The 19,428-nt window shown below is 37.6% G+C and overlaps 1 protein-coding gene across 6 annotated transcripts in view; it reads right to left on the reverse strand.

Moving 5' to 3' along the window:
• Positions 1-1,447: 1,447 nt before the first annotated feature.
• The window catches only part of Hsp110 (heat shock protein 70Cb), a 209,396-nt gene continuing 191,415 nt past the window's right edge, over positions 1,448-19,428 (reverse strand). For all 6 annotated transcript variants that reach the window (XM_067788664.1, XM_067788658.1, XM_067788659.1 and 3 more), the window contains one exon: positions 1,448-5,064. In XM_067788664.1, the coding sequence (XP_067644765.1) occupies positions 4,459-5,064 (606 nt within the window). In that variant the 3' untranslated portion in view covers positions 1,448-4,458. The remainder of the gene's footprint in view (positions 5,065-19,428) is intronic.

Genomic DNA, 19,428 nt, shown 5'->3' on the forward strand with positions numbered 1-19,428 from the left:
TATTGAAAATGAGCGAAAAAATCGGATGATAACCACCCCCACTTTTTATATGTATATATAACATTTTGGAAAACACAAAAAACCTGAGTATTTAGTAAATAATACTTCTAGAATGTTGAAATTTGACGTGAGGACTGATATTGACTCCTGATAAAAATTTGAAAACATTTTTTAAAATGGGTGTGGCACCGCCCACTTGTGATAAAATCAATTTTACAAATATTATTAATCATAAATCAGAAATCGTTAAACCTATCGTAACAAAATTCGGCAGAGGGTTGCCTCTACTATAAGGAATGCTTTGAAGAAAAATTAACGAGATCGGTTAAGGACCACGCCCACTTTTATATAAAAGATTTTTAGAAGGGCCGTGGACGAATAAAATAAGCAATTTTTTTGCAAAAAAAAGAGCTTTATTTCAATGGTATTTCATTCCCCAAGTGGATTTATAACAATAAATAGGAAAAACTTCAAATTTAAAAAAATGTGCGTGGCACCGCCCCTTTTATGACTAAGCAATTTTCTATGTTTCGGGAGCTGTAACTCGAAGAAAAATTAGTTCAGAATAGAACCATATGTATATGTATTATTGCGTAGCCTTGTAACACTATTAAGCATACAAAACAAACAACAGTATTTCAAGTGTACAGCTGGGGTATGTAATGTCCGATTTCACCCGAACTTAGACTTCCTTATTTGTTTATGTTGCTTTTGATTTGCTATTGATGAGCAATAGATTATCGACATTTCATTCAACGAACGTGCGATGTTGCCACCCATGATCGAACCGAAGAACGTGATGCTCTGTTATAGAAGTATCACTGCTGTAACAACTGCAGCTCGAACACACCCATATATTTGACAGAGGTAGTGGTGGAAGTTTAAAACACCAAGAATAAGACGGATTTCTACTCACACTAGCGTACTGATATCAGAGGCATCAGCCTATTGGGCAGCAGTTGTAGGAGGAATATACGTTTATGACTTCAAGGCTGGCATCGCTTGACTCTTGTGCCTTGACATTGTGCTAATTTTAAACATCAGCTGTGTGTTGCGCCACGTGATAAATTTTACGATGAACAATATAGTAACACTATGATCAGAACTTCATCGGGAAAGCAGACTATCCAGAGGGTCTCGCATCACTCTGGATCAACTTCGCTCTAGAACTAGAAACAGGTTGAACTTTTAGAGCAAATAGCAGAAAAACACTGCGAGTTGTAGCGGAGCGAGAGCAATAAAAAAATTATGGGTTATTTCTTGGTCAATTCGGAGTCACATAGGTATGGTCTCGGGATTCCGAGCGGATAATTTTCACATTATTTTATGCAATGACAGTGTATAAAGATAACTAAATTTTTAACAAAGAAAATTTTCGGTAGAAAAGGGGCAGCCTTTATCAATTAGGCCCATTGTACTGTGATCCAAAAATGATTTAATCGACTAGTTTAAGTTGTTTATTTCTTTTGTTTATTAGATTAAGTTTACTCCTTTACAAATTCAATTTAGTTCACCTTTTACAGCTTATTGTATTATTTGAAATGTCAGCCAAGTTCTAAATATTAATAATTATATGTATTTACTGGATGTGTCCTGCAAAGCGACAAGCACATATAAGCATTTGTTAATATACATACACGCGTCATTGATCTATTTAGAAAGTCCAGCCATTTATTAACTTAAAAGTAAAACAATTATAAAAATTAGAAAGCAATAACTAAGAAGACCTAATTAGGCGGTTTATAACCGAATCAGACATGAGCTTTAACGAAGTAATTTAGAGATTGTCTCAAATAAGTTTTCAATTCAGTAATTATTCAATTTTATGTCTGTTTGAATTGCAGTAGCATCAATTTGAGAATGAAGAATGGGAAATTATAAGTGGAGTACATAATTTATTACTATCTAAAAATGCAAATAAATGTCGATAAAATTACTATTTCAGTAACACTCTAAAACAAAAATTAAGACATAAATTGTTGAACCAAAAATTTGGACTGTTATTCATTAACAGCGAGAAGCTGAGTTTAAATGTATTAGTATTAAGCTGTCCGTTAAAAAAAGTTTCCTTTGTCGGCCAAAATAAAATAAATCATCATCTAAAGATAAGCTGTGCAAAATTTCGGTCGAATTGGTTCTAAGAGTACCGCCACGTTGCATTTGGAAATTTTTAGAACCATATGCATTCAGGGTGCAACATTTAAAAAATAATAATTGATAAAAGTTACTTTTGTAATCATTTATTACGTAAAAAAACTAAGAGAATTAGATTATTAAGGTAAAAATCAGTAAAAGTGCATTGGGTCTGAAATTTCGCCAAGTTATCGACTTTTAAAAAACAAGAATGAAGAATGGAACTTTGAAAACGATTTTAACCACAATAAAGATCTTCTTTCGCCCTAACATTCCGCCATATACGATTTTTCCATCAGAAAAATAGCATAGTTTATGCGGGAAATGGAGCGGAATTTAGATCCATATAGCATATTGCAAAATACCTCAATATATTTGTAGAAAGTATTTGCCTAAACTAAGATGTAATATTAAAAATTAATCAATTGCAGATCATGTTTGTTCAAACTCTCAACAAAACGTTTCAAAAATGGCAAAGTTAAACCGAATTTTGTAAAATTAAATAGCTACTTTATGCATATCGATACTGTACATAACATCAATCGAAAAATTGATACATAACACCTAACACGAGTAATCGTATGAAATTTGTATAGAAAAGGTTTATGTTTTTGAAATAAATTTTCCGATTACATGTGCTGTGCAGTATCGATATACCAAATGAAGCTACATAACTTTACGAAAATCGCTATAACTTTGCTATTTCTGATCTGATTTGAAAATGGTTCACACAATGAGATGTGAGATGATTGGGCTTCGCTACTTCACCAAAATCAATACCAAATAATTGTTTTCTATTCATGTATTTTGCAACTTATCAAGATGCCATTCTGCTATTTCTCGCATAAATCTAGAAATATCTCCTAAACTGTTGGTCTAATTGAACAAGGAAACAAGGGAGAGATGTTAGGGCGAAATAAAACCCCAGCGGGTTAGGGGGCTTAGAATATACCCGCGGCAGGTATGCCTGTCACAAAAGGCGACTAAAATACCAAATTGATTCAAGGGGTTGTGTATCGCAACCCCTTCAAGGGGTTGCCAGCGCAATATATAGCTTCTCCAACCCAGTTGTCAACCTCACCTACCTGTGGCGAATCCTGTTTCTTTAACAGCCGATGCTCTGGCGACCCCAAGTTCCTTATGGATCTAGGGGGTGGGAGGGCGGTACGGCTTGCAAGGTCATACCAAATAGTTCCCGAATGGTCGGGCTAGTACCTTGTTGTGCTTGTTACCAGAACGTACCGGATCTGCATCCGGCAAAGGACCATTAACATCGATAACACTCCCCAAGGCCTTCGGGGATTATCCTTATCGCTACAACAACAGGGCGAAATAAGATTTTTAATGGGGTAACAATCATTTTCGCTGCTCCATATAAAAAACATGAGTTTTTTTGAGTAGTACGGAAATGGCGTTTTATTGTTTTTGAAAGCCGATAATTTCGCGAAATCTCAGACCCAATACAGTTTTACTGATTCTTACCTTCATAATCTGCTTCTTGGAGTTTTATCATATAGTAAATGATTAATAAATTTATAAATTATTTTATATGAACTGCTGCACCCTGAATGCATATGGTTTTAGAAATTTTCAGATGCAACGTGGCAAGTCTAAGATTTATCCAATTCGAGTGAAATATTACACGGTTCATTTTTAGATCATTATTTATTATATTCCGCCCCGCAAACCTAATATTTGAAAAAAAGTATATATAACGAACGGTTTAATAAGTATGTATGTATGAATACATATTACAATCAAAGCTTTTAAGATTGCAGTAGTGGGCTATATATTTTTGAGTCAACGAATTAATGATTAAATAATAAATTGGAATTTTTTTAAACCATATAAGCCAACATTTGAGCAAAACATATTAATACCGATAAAATAGTATATTCTGATTGGTTGCTAGTTCCTTTCTGTAGTTGTTTATGAAGAAATATGTATGCCGTCGATATTTTTGCTTTTTCTGTTTAGCGATTAGTAAAAATTATAAATAATATTTAATTTTATTATAAATAATGAAATCTTGTTTCAATTAAATTTGAATGTTATAAATAAAACCAGAATCCATATTGTGTATTGTTGGTTGGTATTAAACTCCATATCTCTTTCACAGATTGTATTTATGCCAATTATCGCCCACAGCTGCAAGTAATCTTCGTTATTCTTTTCCTCTTTCACTTTGATCTCAACGTCCACCAAAATTCCCATAATAATATGTTTTGTGTTTATGTTTGTTCAATTTCTGTTTTCCTATTTATGGGGCAGGACTTACTCTCTAAAAACTTCTCCCTTCATATAAAATAGCAGACAATTCTTTGTTTACTCTACGTCCATGGAAGCGTCTTCCATTGGGTTATGTGCCGCTTTTTCGTTTTCTTTTTCAGTATTTTCTCCATTTTGTTCACCACTTCCTGTTGAGTTAGCATCTTTCGGTGGTGTTGGTTTCGTAGCTGGTTTTGGTTTTGGACGATTAATTACTGAATTAACACAAGAATTCAAAGTCTGAGATTCGTGACGTATATCGCCAACTTTTACAGGACTATCATGCATCCTTGGAGTTTGCGTAAACTTTCCCAAATTACTATCTAACCATTTTTGCGCTTTATCGCCAGCTTCAGATATATTCAAGAATTCTGCCTCTGTAAGGTGATCATATTTGGGAGCACCCTTTTTAAACTCATTTACAGCACTACGTGCTACTTGAATGCTATGATTTAGTTCTTCAAATGCAGCCGGTGCGTTTTCATAATCGTTGGCTCGTTCTTTTATTGGATCAGTTTGAGCGTGGAGACTCTTTAGTTTGTTAACATATGTATCACGATCGCAATCCTCCCCTTCCTCATACAACCAGTTCTCGAGATCATTTAATTGAGAGCATATTGTATCGCGGTCACTTGTCAAGACATAACGTTCGAGTGGACCACCCTGTAAATACAAATAATGAATTTATTTAATAAGGTGTTTTGCATACATCCCTGTACGAAACTACTAAAACAGCTAACTATAATGGTAGTTTCGTTATTGCGGCTAAATTTGACTATATGGTTTTAAAGTCCTTCACTATACGGTCGAAGAATTGTATAAAACTTCTAACTCTTGATAAAAAAGAGGGGTGGCATAAGTTCAAAGGCCATAACGTCAATTGACCACTTCAAATGGCCACAAGACAAGATCAATTAAAGCTATCAGCATTTGACATGGTTACTACGTCAAATAGTTAGGTAGTCAACGTTTTTGACATTGTGGCCATTCTGTTTATCTGGAATTGTCACAAAGTCAACTCTTATTTTCTCAAGTAGCCATACGGTTAATTATGTATTTTGTTTCGCATCTCCACGAATTACAATATTACAACTTGTGAATTTTATTATTTTCGCTATATTCTTGTTTAGTCGGTAAAGTTGTGCGGAAGAATGTAAAAGTTGTCAAATTGGGGTATTTGAAATTTAAATTACATACATAATGTGCGCGGTTTTTTATTCAATTGTTTATTAAACCGTTGATAATGTGCAACAAACACACAAAGAAAGGCAAATGACTAGAATTACTGACTTTACCTGCCCCAGTCAGCCACACAATCGATAAGTAAAAACCACCCTCGGTTCTGAATGAACACACGGCATCAATTTTGACAATACCTGCTCATGTACCTTCGAACCATGATGGAATTATAGAAGGTGGCGGATGTAAGCAGTTTCTCGCTCTAACGCCGCCATCTTGAAGGCCCTTAGAAATAAGAATGTTGTCGCTTTATAAAACTACTTTTTTATTCAGAGGAAAAAGCGTATGGTAAACTATACATATCGATTTTTCTATAAAAATATACAACGGTATCACTTTTTTCCTCCAATTCTGTTTTGTGTTGACGTTTCTCATATTCAAACTTTTGACAATTCTCATGTAATAATTTTGTTCATTTAAAGAAATTATTAAAATTTACACATTTTTCATGTTAAATTATGGTAAGATGTTTTAAAATTTTGGAAAATACCTATAATAAATGGTCTAATCATCTTTTTACAGCTTCCTTTATAGGTTTTGTTGGGTCGAACTACGGATATATATATTTTACTGTTTAAACCTGGTGCTGGATGATAACATATTTCGTGGTCCAGCAAATTCAATCAGCCATAATCATTACGTAAAGCCTCTTCGTGGAGGCTGATAAGAGGCCAATTACACTTTCTTTGCCAACCCTGACTTTCTGGTCACCAAGCAAATAGGCGTGGGCAGCGCTCATATATGCGTGCATATCAGAGCGCATTCATCTTCAGACGCGAACTATATTATTTGTCAGCAACGTCGCAGTATCTAAATTTCCTTGATTCGACAATGGCATCGCGGGACGGCAATGAGTTTGCAATTATGTTTTACAATTCAGACCAGAAAGTGAACTTAAACCAAGCATACACCACTGTCATTAAGGTACAGGCCTTGAAATCTTTGCACGGTAGTGACAAAAAAACTAACCGATGCTTTTGTTTTCCAGTTTTCAGTTGAACTTAGCTTTATACTTATACCCAGCTTCAAGGCCAGTGCGCAACCTGCTCTGCGGGGCGCATTGCTCCTTTACACCGTTGTATGAAGACCCCTTAACCTCAACCAACTACCCAGGTGGATGATTGACCATGTGCTCCCATTCCCAACCTCGTGCCATTTGTTGGCTGGTGCAATGGTCTGGGTTATGCTCGAAGATGTGCATCATAGGGAAAAGGTGACCCAAACAGGATTGTGGGGAATTATAACCAGGGACGGAAAATAATTTTTTTTTCGGAGTCGAAAAATTCCTGGTCAAAAAATTGTCCTAGGTGAAAATGTTTGAGTTCCCAGGTATCCCTATAGCAATATCATGTCGAATCATGCATTCTTTTTATTTTTCGAACTTTTTCCATAAAGTCCACATATAAAAGTAAAATCTGTATTTTTATTTTTTAAGTCCGATAGAACTAGTCAAACTCGGACTTTTAAAAATAAAAGTTCCGAAATAAAAGTTAAATCAACACTTTTATTTTTTAAGGCCGAAATAAAAGTCCCGCTTGATAACAAAGAAACGGCTTATCCAAATTAAAAAAATTTAGTACCAATCGATTCTCCTGGATTCCTAAAATTTAAAACCTTATGGACTTTTGAAAATTTCTGTTAATAATACTAGAAATTTATCATAAAAAAACTAGATCGAAAATTTCGTAGTATAAATGGTGAACTTGCATTGGATTTTTGGAATAAATTTCGTTCCAATTCAACTATTAGAGTGAAAATTGGTAAACCGCATTCTGCTATGATAGGAAAGCTTTCCAAAAAAAAAATGGTCGTAATCGGTCAGTAGCCACGCCCCTTTCTGTATATAGAAATTTCCGCACAGAGCATGCGATATTTGAGTATCCACGTTGAGAAGCCACGGTTATTTAAATTTGGCACGTAAGTTGCTGACAATGCATGTAGTTGATCCACATAATTTTTTTGGACAATGGGCGTGGCACCAACTACTTTCCAAATAAGATTTTTTGGACTTTCAAGTGCGATAACTCGTACATACTTTGAGCAATATTTTTGCAAATAGGTAAGTGAACTTCATATTTGTATTTGTACATGCCGACGGAAAGTTTTAAAATCGATTTAAAGTCACACCCACTTGTATATAAAAATATCAAAACTGGCTACTTGAATTCATTGCTAAGTTATTTCGGGACTATTGCGGAATCATTTGGGGATCCTACCGGTATCATTCCTGGATGACTTTCGGGATCCCGTCAGGGTCATTTCGGGACTTTTTCGGGATCATTTGGGAATCCTTCCGGCATCATTTCTGGATAGTTTTCGGGATCCGTCCGGAATTCCGTGATGATTATTTCGGGACTTTCCGGGAGTATTCCGGGATCATTTATTCGGGATCGCGTCGGGTTTATTTCGGTATCATTTGGGGACTCTTCCGGTATAATTTCTGGTTGGCTTTCGGGATCCCGTTAGGGTAATTTTGGAGCTTTTCCTGGACTATTTCGGGATGATTTTGGGGCCCTTCCGGCATAATTTCTGGATAGTTTTAGGGATTTTTCCGGGATCCCGTCGGGATCATTTCGGGACTATTTTTATATCATTTTGGGACCCTTCGGGAATAATTTAAGGACTCTCCGAAACCGGTAGCTGAGCACACATGATTTTTTAAATTATGAGCTTTTATGGCCATGGATTTGCTGCAAATTATTCGTAGTTAAAATTCGGTATATTTTATTTTTAATATTTAACACAGCTTTTTCGTTCTTTTTGTGATTATTTTAAATAAATCCTGTAACGAACTATTATAGCTATAACTACACTTTTTGTAATATTGTCACGGATATTAGCATCACTAAGCTATACCATCACTAAGGCCATGCTAAGCGATATTTACGTCAATAATCAAATCATGTATACACATATTTAAGGCAGCCGAGAGATGTCACACACAGATGCATTTACTTATACGCCTATGTGTGCGCGAGAGACTGTAAACTACAAACATTCACATCAATAATTCAATCTTTATGTATCTACATAAACGAATAAATAATTGCGTCTACACATATGTACCATGTACGAATACGAGCAGCGGAGAGTCAATACGCAAACACATGCATATATCTGAGAAGTTTGAGAGCTACTGGACTAGTAGATTCTGGAAGCGCCTTAAAGATGTATAAAATTGTGCAATTTTAGTTATAGCTGAGAAGTTTGAGAGCTCATGGACAATGCTAGTAGATTCTAGAAAAAGGCGAACGAGGAAACCAAAGAGTATAAAACGCGCAGATGTAGAGGCGCTGTAATTCAGTTTGAGTTGAGCTATCAATGAGTTTGATTAAGAACGCGATCTGGCGGCCAATAGTAGAGTTTCATTTGAGTTATCAATCAGTTTGGTTATTAAGCCAGCGAGTAGCAAAGTATAAGTGTTATTGTGAAGTACTTTAATAAAGGCCATTTTTCCATTATTCAATATTGGAGTTATTTATTCAACAGTTTAATGATTCGAACTTAGCAGAGGATTGCAAATAAGAGGATTTGCAGCAAATTCGTTACAATTGGTGTCAGAAGAGGAATTGTTGAATAAATTCCAGAGGACAACAAGGACATGGCAAAGTTCAGTGAATTGAAGATCCAGCAAATAAAGAAGGAGTTGGAGAGCCGTGGATTGAATACAAGCGGCGTTAAACTCGAACTTCAGGCACGGCTACGAGAGGCAATGGAAGCAGAAGGAATTGATGTGGACGAGTATGTCTTTTATCCTGATGGGGACGAGACAACAGCAAAAATTTAAGAGAAAAATGAAACATCGCAGACAATTACGAGCACAGACTTGAACATGATTTTGGCTGCAATATCTGCTCAAACATCGACAATGTCATCTCAACTAGAAGAACAGAAAACGTATATGTCATTACAGATGGAATCCCAAGAGACACGAATAACATCGAAGATGGAAGCACAGGAGGCACATATTGCAAAAGTGTCGTCAGAAATAACATCGAAGATTGAAGCACAAGAAACGCGTATGTCAGAAATGTCGACACAGATTACATCCAATATGGCATCCCAACTGGAATCGCAGGAGACACGCATAACATCCAAAATGGAAGAACAAGAGGAGCGCTTATCATTAGAGGTGGCACAAATGTCTTCATAGTTAGAAGCACAGGAAACAAAATTCTCATCACAGCTGGAGGCTGTTAGTGAACGACAAAATAAAGTGGAGGCCGAGATGGATGCTTTGAAAGATCGGATTCAGGAGTTACAAATGAACCGTCCAATCACTTCAACGTCTACTCTGAAGGTAAAATCCCCAACGTTTGATGGTTCTGTTCCATTCCAGGTATTTCAGCTCCAATTTGAGAAGACGTCGGCAGCGAACAACTGGAATGCTGAAGATAAAGTTGCAGCTCTGTTCGTGGCATTGAAAGGGCCAGCAGCCGAAATCCTACAGACGATTCCCGAAGGAGAGCGGAACAACTATGAAGCATTGATGGCCGCTGTCGAGAGACGTTATGGAAGCGATCATAGGAAACAGATATTCCAAATTGAGTTGCAAAACCGTCACCAAAGAGCTAATGAGACTTTGCAGGAGTTTGCCTCGGATGTTGAAAGGTTGGCTCATCTCGCAAATGCGGATGCACCCGTGGAATACACCGAGGGTAAAAATCCAGAGTTTTATAAATGGCATACGGGACGTGGAAACGAAGCGAGCTACATACGCAAACCCAAAGCTGACATTTGCTGAAACGGTATCACATGCATTGACTCAGGAGACGGCTTCACTATTGAGTAAACCAGCATACAAAGCTCATCGTGTGGAAGTGGAAAGACCAGATTGGGTAGAAACAATTTTGGAAGCACTGATGGGATCACAACAGAAAAATGCCGGAGTTATTAAATGTTTCAAGTGCGGCAACCCAGGTCATATTGCACGGCATTGCAGCAGCGGTCCCAATAGCTCCAACAATGTGGGTGGCCGTAAACGCAGAGCTGAAGGAGATGAGCAAATCTCCAAGTCCACTCAATCGTTAAACTAAAGCGAGTCAGCCGCAAGGGGCGACAGCTGGCTCCCTCAATTGAATGCCCAATAATCTCTATCTCACAAATTGGAAGAAGGTCAAACAATCTTACTGTCGGAGGACATGTGGATGGAAAGGAACGTTTACTGACTGTAGATACGGGTGCATCTCATTCCATCATTCGAGCGGATTTAGTCAACAAGAAGGTGAGACCATTGCATGGAGCAAGATTGCGTACAGCCACTGGAGAAGACAGCACGGTTCTAGGAGAAGTATCATGTGAAGTCGCAATTGGGAACGTCACGGTAGTACACAATTTTATAGTGGCAGAGATTGTTGATGAAATCATAATTGGAGTGGACTTCTTAATCGACCAGGGCATCAAGATCGACATGCAAAGCAAGACGATGCGATATAAGAACATGGATGTGCCACTTAATTTCGGCTACGAGAGAGGCTACAGCAGTAAACGAGTGCTGGTGGAAGAGAGTCAGCAAATACCACCAAAATCAGAAGCAGTAATCTGGGCAAAAGCTGATGGAGATTGTGGGACAAACAAATTGTGGGTTGTCGAAGCAGCAAATAAATTAGCACTGAACATACTTGTAGGAAAAACCCTGGCTATGACAAAACAAGATGGACGTATTCCGGTAAGAGTACTCAATGAGTTCAAGTCACCATTCAATTTGACCAAAGGAACTATTTTGGGAAGATGCCAAGAGGCCGAAGTAGTTATTAACTGTGAACAGCTCCAGGAACACGCTTCATCTAGTAATACTGATCTTTCAAACGACATCACGGCATGGACGCAAGGGCTAGAGGAAGCCTATCAGAGTAAGGCAAAACAACTGCTCCTAAAGTAAGCGAACATCTTTGACCAGGATGGTTTCAAACCAGGCCGCACCAACGTTGTGAAACATCAAATTGACACTGCAGATGCGAGGCCGATCCGTCAAGCACCACGTAGTGTTCCACTGGCGAAGCGGGAAGTTGTGAGTCAAATCATACAAGAAATGAGCGACAGCGGCGTCATCGAACCATCAGCTAGCCCATAGAGCTAACCGGTAGTACTTGTAAAGATGAAGGATGGAAAAATGAGGTTTTGCGTGGACTACCGGAAGTCGAATGACGTAACGAAAAAGGATAGCTACCCATTGCCAAGAATTGACGACACTCTGGACTCGCTATCTGGTACAAAATGGTTTTCCACGCTGGACTTGAAAAGCGGCTACTGGCAAGTGGAGGTGAAGGAGGAACATAAAGAGAAAACAGCCTTCAGTGTCGGTGATGGTCTTTGGCAATTTACAGTGATGCCTTTTGGACTTTGTAATGCACCAGCTACTTTTGAGAGACTCATGGACCAGGTACTGAAAGGACTACATTGGAAAACATGCTTGGTGTACCTGGACGACATCATCGTATTGGGCAAGAATTTTTATGAACATCTTAGGAACTTGGAGGAACTTTTCTAAAGAATAGCTGGCGCTGGTCTGAAGTTAAGTCCCAAAAAGTGTGCGCTGTTTAAAAAGGAAGTAAATTATTTGGGTCACAAGGTAACGACAGAGGGCATCTGCACTGCGAACGAAAAGATAGAGGCCAAGACCACAGAACCTACATGAATTAAGAAGTTTCCTTGGGCTGTGCACATATTACCGCCGATTTGTACCAAATTTTTCCAGCGTAGCCCATAGCCTCCATGAGCTTACAAGAAAAAATATATCTTTTGAATGGAAGAAGGAGCAATAAGTGGCTTTCCAAACATTGAAGGAGCGTTTGTGCACTGCCCCAATGTTAGCATATCCGATTCCAGGAGCAACATTTATTCTAGATACAGATGCGAGTGGATATGCTATAGGAGGCGTTTTATCACAACTGGTCGATGGACAGGAAAAGGTAGTTGCATATTACAGCCGTTCTATTGGAAACCAGAGAGGAACTACTGTGTTACGCGGAGAGAGCTGTTGGCATTGGTAGAGTGCATTAAACATTTTCACAAATACCTCTACGGCCAGCGATTCCGTGTCAGGACAGATCACGCAGCGTTGAAATGGCTTCTGCAGTTCCGTAATCCGGAAGGACAATGGGCACGGTGGATCGAGCGACTACAAAGCTATGACTTTTCCATTGAGCATCGAAAAGGTAGTACCCATGGAAATGCCGATGCAATGTCACGAAGGCCATGTAGTTTGGAACGCAAGCACTGCTCAAAAGCCGAGGCTAAAGAAGACATTATAGATGTCCGGCTAATGACTATAACGTGTACGGATGAATGGGACAAGGAACAACTAAGAAAGTGTCAGCTAAAAGATACAGCTCTGTCACATGTTATGCAAGGGCTCGAACGAAACGAAAGACCAAGCAGAGCGGAGATGTCAGCAGAGAGTCCCATTGCGAAGTCATATTGGGCACAGTGGAACAGTTTAGATGTGATAACCGGTTGCTTGCATCGAGTATGGGAGAGTGAGGATGGTCAATGCAAGAAGAAACTGATAGTTGTTCCCAGAAAGAGGATTCCTGACGTGCTCAGCGAGCTGCACAATGGTCCAAGTGGAGGTCATCTTGGAATCACGAAGACACTCAGAAAATTAAGCAGAGATTCTATTGGGTTGGTTTCCGTCAGTCGGTCACCGAGTGGATTGCCAATTGGGAGGTATGCAACAGAGCGAAAGGGCCCAAAACCCGAAGTTATGGCCAGATGAAGCAGTATATTTCAGGTGCACCATTTGAAAGGATCGCCATGGATGTCGCAGGTCTATTTCCTACTAGCAACCGCGGAAACAAATACGTACTGGTAGTTATGGATTATTTCAGTAAATGGCCAGAGGTATACCCAATCCCAAACCAAGAAGCAGAAACAGTATCAGAAGTGGTTAAAAACGAATGGGTTTCAAGGTATGGTGTACCAATGGAGTTACATTCTGACCAAGGCAGGAATTTTGAATCAGCTGTGTTCCAAGAAATGTGCAAGAAGTTGGGCATTCGAAAAACACGGACAACTGCATTGCATCCTCAGTCCGATGGTATGGTGGAACGTTTCAATAGAACATTGGAGGAGCATTTAAGGAAAGTAGTAGACAAGTACCATAAGGACTGGGATACACACATATCATTATTCCTGATGGCCTACCGATCGGCAGTACATGACACAACGGGCCAAACTCCCGCAAAGGTAATTTTTGGCAATGACCTTCGACTGCCAGCTGATTTGAAGTATGGGATAGATGCCGATGCGAGAGGAATGTCAAGAAATCCACTGGTGTCTTGGAAGAAGAGCTGAGAGAGATACACGATCTGGTAAGGCAAAGAGCAAAGATTATGAGTGACAAGATGAAAGCGAGGTACGATAAAAAGGGTTGTCCCCGAAATTGCAGTGTAACTGGGAAGGCCCATACAAAGTTGTAAAACGGATCAACGATGTAGTATACCGCATACAAACCACTACCAAACCACGAACCAAAATGAAAGTGGTTCATTTGGAGAGATTAGCAGCGTTTAGATCGAGAGATTTGTCTGATCGGGACGATCAGACTTAGGTGGAGGGCAGTGTCACGGATATTAGCATCACTAAGCTATACCATCACTAAGGCCATGCTAAGCGATATTTACGTCAATAATCAAATCATGTATACACATATATAAGGCAGCCGAGAGATGTCACACACAGATGCATTTACTTATACGCCTATGTGTGCGCGAGAGACTGTAAACTACAAACATTCACATCAATAATTCAATTTTTATGTATCTATATAAACGAATAAATAATTGCGTCTACACATATGTACCATGTACGAATACAAGCAGCGGAGAGTCAATGCGCAAACACATGCATATATCTGAGAAGTTTGAGAGCTACTGGACTAGTAGATTCTGGAAGCGCCTAAAAGATGTATAAAATTGTGCAATTTTAGTTATAGCTGAGAAGTTTGAGAGCTCATGGACAATGCTAGTAGATTCTAGAAAAAGGCGAACGAGGAAACCAAAGAGTATAAAAGCCGACAGATGTAGAGGCGCTGTAATTCAGTTTGAGTTGAGCTATCAATGAGTTTGATTAAGCACGCGATCTGGCGGCCAATAGTAGAGTTTCATTTGAGCTATCAGTCAGTTTGGTTATTAAACCAGCGAGTAGCAAAGTATAAGTGTTATTGTGAAGTACTTTAATAAAGGCCATTTTTCCGTTATTCAATATTGGAGTTATTTATTCAACAGTTTAGTGATTCGAACTTAGCAGAGGATTGCAAATAAGAGGATTTGCAGCAAATTCGGAACAATATTTTAACCAACTAAACACGAAAAAGCAACACTATATTAATCTAAAAAATTCTCTTTGGTTTTAGCTAATTGTAGTTTTACTCCTGTGTTCTATGAATAGTAATTCCTTCACCACTGTCATATCAATTAATTAATAACTTAAACACAAAATTTTAACATCTTGGTTAATTACTGAGCTCAAGGCCACAAAGATAAATAAAACACCATATATTTTGTGGTATTATAATTTATATAATTGGTCGATATTTCGGTTTCAATCTGAAACCATCCTCAGGACTAGAAAAACACAAAATTACGACTAACAAACATTAGGCATTTGCAGCAAATCCATGGCCATAAAAGCTCATAATTTAAAAAATGTGTGCTGAACTACCGGTTTCGAAGAGTCCTTAAATGATTCCGGAAGGGTCCCAAAATGATATGAAAATAGTCCCGAAATGATCCCGGACAAATCCCTAAAACTATCCAGAAATAAATCCGACGCGATCCCGAATAAATGATCCCGGAATACTCCCGGAAAAGTCCCGAAATAATCGTCACGGAATTCCGGACGGATCCCGAAAACTATCCAGAAATGATGCCGCAAGGATCCCCAAATGATCCCGAAAAAGTCTTGAAATTACACTGACGAGATCCGGAAAGTCATCCAGGAATGATACCGGAAGGATCCCTAAATGATCCAGCAATAGTCCAGAAATAACTCCGACATATTCACGTACTTATCAATAAATTCAAGTAGCCAGTTTTGATATTTTTATATACAAGTGGGTGTGACTTTAATTCGATTTTAAAACTTTTTCCGTCGGCATGTACAAATACAAATATGAAGTTCACTTACAAATTTGCAAAAATATTGCTCAAAGTATGTACGAGTTATCGCACGTGAAAGTCCAAAAACTCTTATTTGGAAAGTAGTTGGTGCCACGCCCATTGTCCAAAAAATTATGTGGATCAACTACATGCATTGTCAGTAACTTACGTGCCAAAATTAAATAACGTGGCTTCGTTAGATACTCAAATATCGCATTCTCTGTGCGGAAATTTCTATATACAGAAAGGGGCATGGCTACTGACCGATTACGAACATTTCTTTTTTTGGAAAGATTTCCTATCATAGCAGAATGCGGTTTACCAATTTTCACTCTAATGGTTGAATTGGAACGAAATTTATTCCAAAAATCCAATGCAAGTTCACCATTTATGCTACGAAATTTTCGATATAGTTTTTTTATGATAAATTTCTTGTATTATTAACAGAAATTTTCAAAAGTCCATAAGGTTTTAAATTTTTGGAATCCAGGAGAATCGATTGGTACCAAAATTTTTTAATTTTTTGTTATCAAGCGGAACTTTTATTTCGGCCTTAAAAAATAAACGTCTTGATTTAACTTTTATTTCGGAACTTTTATTTTTAAAAGTCCGAGTTTAACTAGTTCTATCGGACTTAAAAAATAAAAATCCGAAAATAATTTTTATCTTGATCCAAATATGTTTAAAGTCCAAAATTAATAGTTTTGCAAGGACTTATTGACCTGATTATAACAGCTAGCTTGACAACTTCGCTGGTGACCGATGCTCTTTCTGGCTTCGGACCCCCTGCACACAATTTGACAGTTTCAGAGGGCGACCGAAGTAATATAACTGTTCCATGCACCTTCATGTGTCAACTTCAAGAGTTTCCTCCACACGTTGACGAAAGGGCTCTTTAACATAAGTCGTTTTCCTTTGTTTTCCTGCGTTTATTTAAAGTTTTAACGCAATCGATAACGAGAAATATACCACCAGAATATCGGCGGGTCTAGTAGGCCCTACACTCTACGCATCTAAGCTATTAGTCAGTTTCAATGTGTTCAAAATGGGGTTGATATTAATAACGAGTCAACACACACAGATTACTAGTCAACCGCACCATGTGAAGATCCTATTAAAGAGCCTTCAGTGTGGAATTTCTAGGCGTGTGGGTCAAAGATCGATCTTCTTAAAAGTTTACTGGATTAATACTTCAAACCAGGACCTGAGTTGATATCCTTGTCCGGCCTGCTGTTGTGTTGTTTATTTTTTTCTCGAAAATATTTAATTATTTAAGAACTTATTTTATTTTAGTCAACAACAATATATACCCAACTAGGTTGTATAATTCAGACCGGATATAACTTTTTGGGGGACGTTTTTATATTAATTTCAGACTAGAAAGGTAAATGAATGCTTCCAAAAGAAATTGATTTGCTGCAAAAATTAAAAAAGTTACTTAAGGATAAGTAAGTTAATTATTTACATCATAAAATTGCACTTATACCACGTTTTGAAAAAGTATGAAGCTATGTGCTATTTTTTTTTTTTTTTTTTTTGTTAAATTTTGCCACCACTCCGCTGGAAGGATCAGGTGGAAGAGGATTTAAACTCCCTTGGTGTGACCAATTGGCGCCAGTTGGCAGAGCGAAGAAGCGGCTGGCGCACGTTGTTGAACGGCCAAAACCGTTTAAACGGTTAAGCGCCAATTAAGTAAGTTATACTACAGGACAGGGGTAGACTGCTAATACCCGTTCAAAACTGTCAGGAGCGTGTTCAAAAGACACGTTTTGAGCTCGGTATTTATATGCGAACAATGACCTTCAACCGCTCCAAGACCAGAAGTATGATCCGTAATCTTTTGTCGCAGAACCCCTTTCAGCATAAAATTTAAATAGTTTTTTTTTGCAAACATCTTTTGACATTAGTAAAGTCTTTACTTCGAGGTTATTGATATCGAGGTCAAACACGTCTTTTGAAACCTTTTCCCGAAATTTTTGGCAGTGTATTAGCAGTTGACCTCTGTCCTAGAGTATTACCAGCAAAATCGATAAGCTGAAAACGTTTTAAAAATGAATAAAGCAAACTTAATTTCATAGTTTTTATCATAAAACTGCATTAAAATCAAGCTACATCTATACTCCATCATTATTTAAAAAAGTATTAATTTAAGTACTATTTCAAAAGGGGCCCTCTTTTATGCCCCCATTCTCTTGTACTTCCAAAATACAGCCTGGAGCTCACTGGAGCTAAGGGCGTTCGATATGATAGCTGTCAAATCTTCCGCCACCTTCTATAATTCCATCATGCCTTTGAACTATAAATACAAGACAAACGACAACAACAGATCAGAACGAAAATCGGCACTGATGATGGCACAACGCCGAAAACGGTTTGTCTCGAAACCAAATTTGACAAGGGATTACGGAAAATCGTTCCAATATACATCATTTATCCACCCTGTCGGAAAATCAACAAAACAAAATAAGTCTGCTGAATTGTATTTTCAACAAAAATTTTGCATAAGAAACAACAAAGCACACGTAACAGCTTTAAAATCATAGCACATGGATAGGAGATCTTGTCAATTGTCTCATATATTTGTTTTATTTTATTTCATAATATAAATAGGATATTCCATCGTCACGGGTGGGACAATTGTTTGTTGAAGCATTCGAATAAAACCTGCTGGGGATTCCTGGGTCTAATAAACAGGTTAAGACGCTTAACATTCATTCATTACCGGTATGTAGAAAAACTCAAAATATCTTAGTATATATGCAAATTATAATCACCGTTATCGCGAGTTTTCTTTTCACCCAAAAAAAATTCACAATTTGTGGTCGCCTTATCGCAGACACTGGCAAAAGAATTTTTCGGGTTAGATAAATATTTTGCCTTATTGGCAACTCTTTGTTAGGGAGCATATTTATATTCTTTTAATTAAAAATATGTACTTTTATTTTTAGGAGTAAATCAATTAATAATGCCTAGTCGGAAACGATGCCTGAAAAGATCCCGGGAAAAAGTGGCAGACTTCTGGAAGTAGCTTACGTTCAGTGTTATCAGAACTTTTTCAGAAAAAAGGTTAGATTGACAAAAATAAAAAGCACCAAAAGGCTAAATAAATAAAAATTTTTAAGGCTAAGAAAAAAGCTACAACTTTAAGGCTACTTTCTATACGTTTTATTAATTTTTTTCATAAAAAACATAACGGAATAAAAAATTTTAATTAATCTTTACTCCAAATTCATAAAAAATGAAGAAAAAAAGTTAGCAGATGATATCTGTGCTTTAATTTAAAAGGAATACATGATAAATAAAACTCCACTATAGTCTATAAGTTTTTAATATATTTTTGAGGTAAATGGTTTATTATTTGCAAAATAAGAACGCCGATAAAACTATTTTCAATAAAGAAATCTACTTTTTTCTTTTAAAGAACCCATAAAAGATGTAAACGCCGTATTCCACACTGTCTGAGAACCTCTTTTCAAGTGTTTGGTATGTAAATCACCGACTCCAAACGATATCTGGGAAAGGGATTTTTGGAGGGAATATTTTCATGACACTTTCTGGGCTGGCCGAACCACTGCTGATGAGTGACCCACGGTAAAAAAAAGTTTTGAAATAGGTTAGTTATTATGAATATGATTAAACGAATTTAAAGTCAGATGGGGTCTTATTATAAGTCCAAGCAATTTTATGT

The sequence above is a fragment of the Eurosta solidaginis genome, chromosome 5, assembly GCF_040869045.1.
Source record: "Eurosta solidaginis isolate ZX-2024a chromosome 5, ASM4086904v1, whole genome shotgun sequence".
NCBI lineage: Eukaryota > Metazoa > Arthropoda > Insecta > Diptera > Tephritidae > Eurosta > Eurosta solidaginis.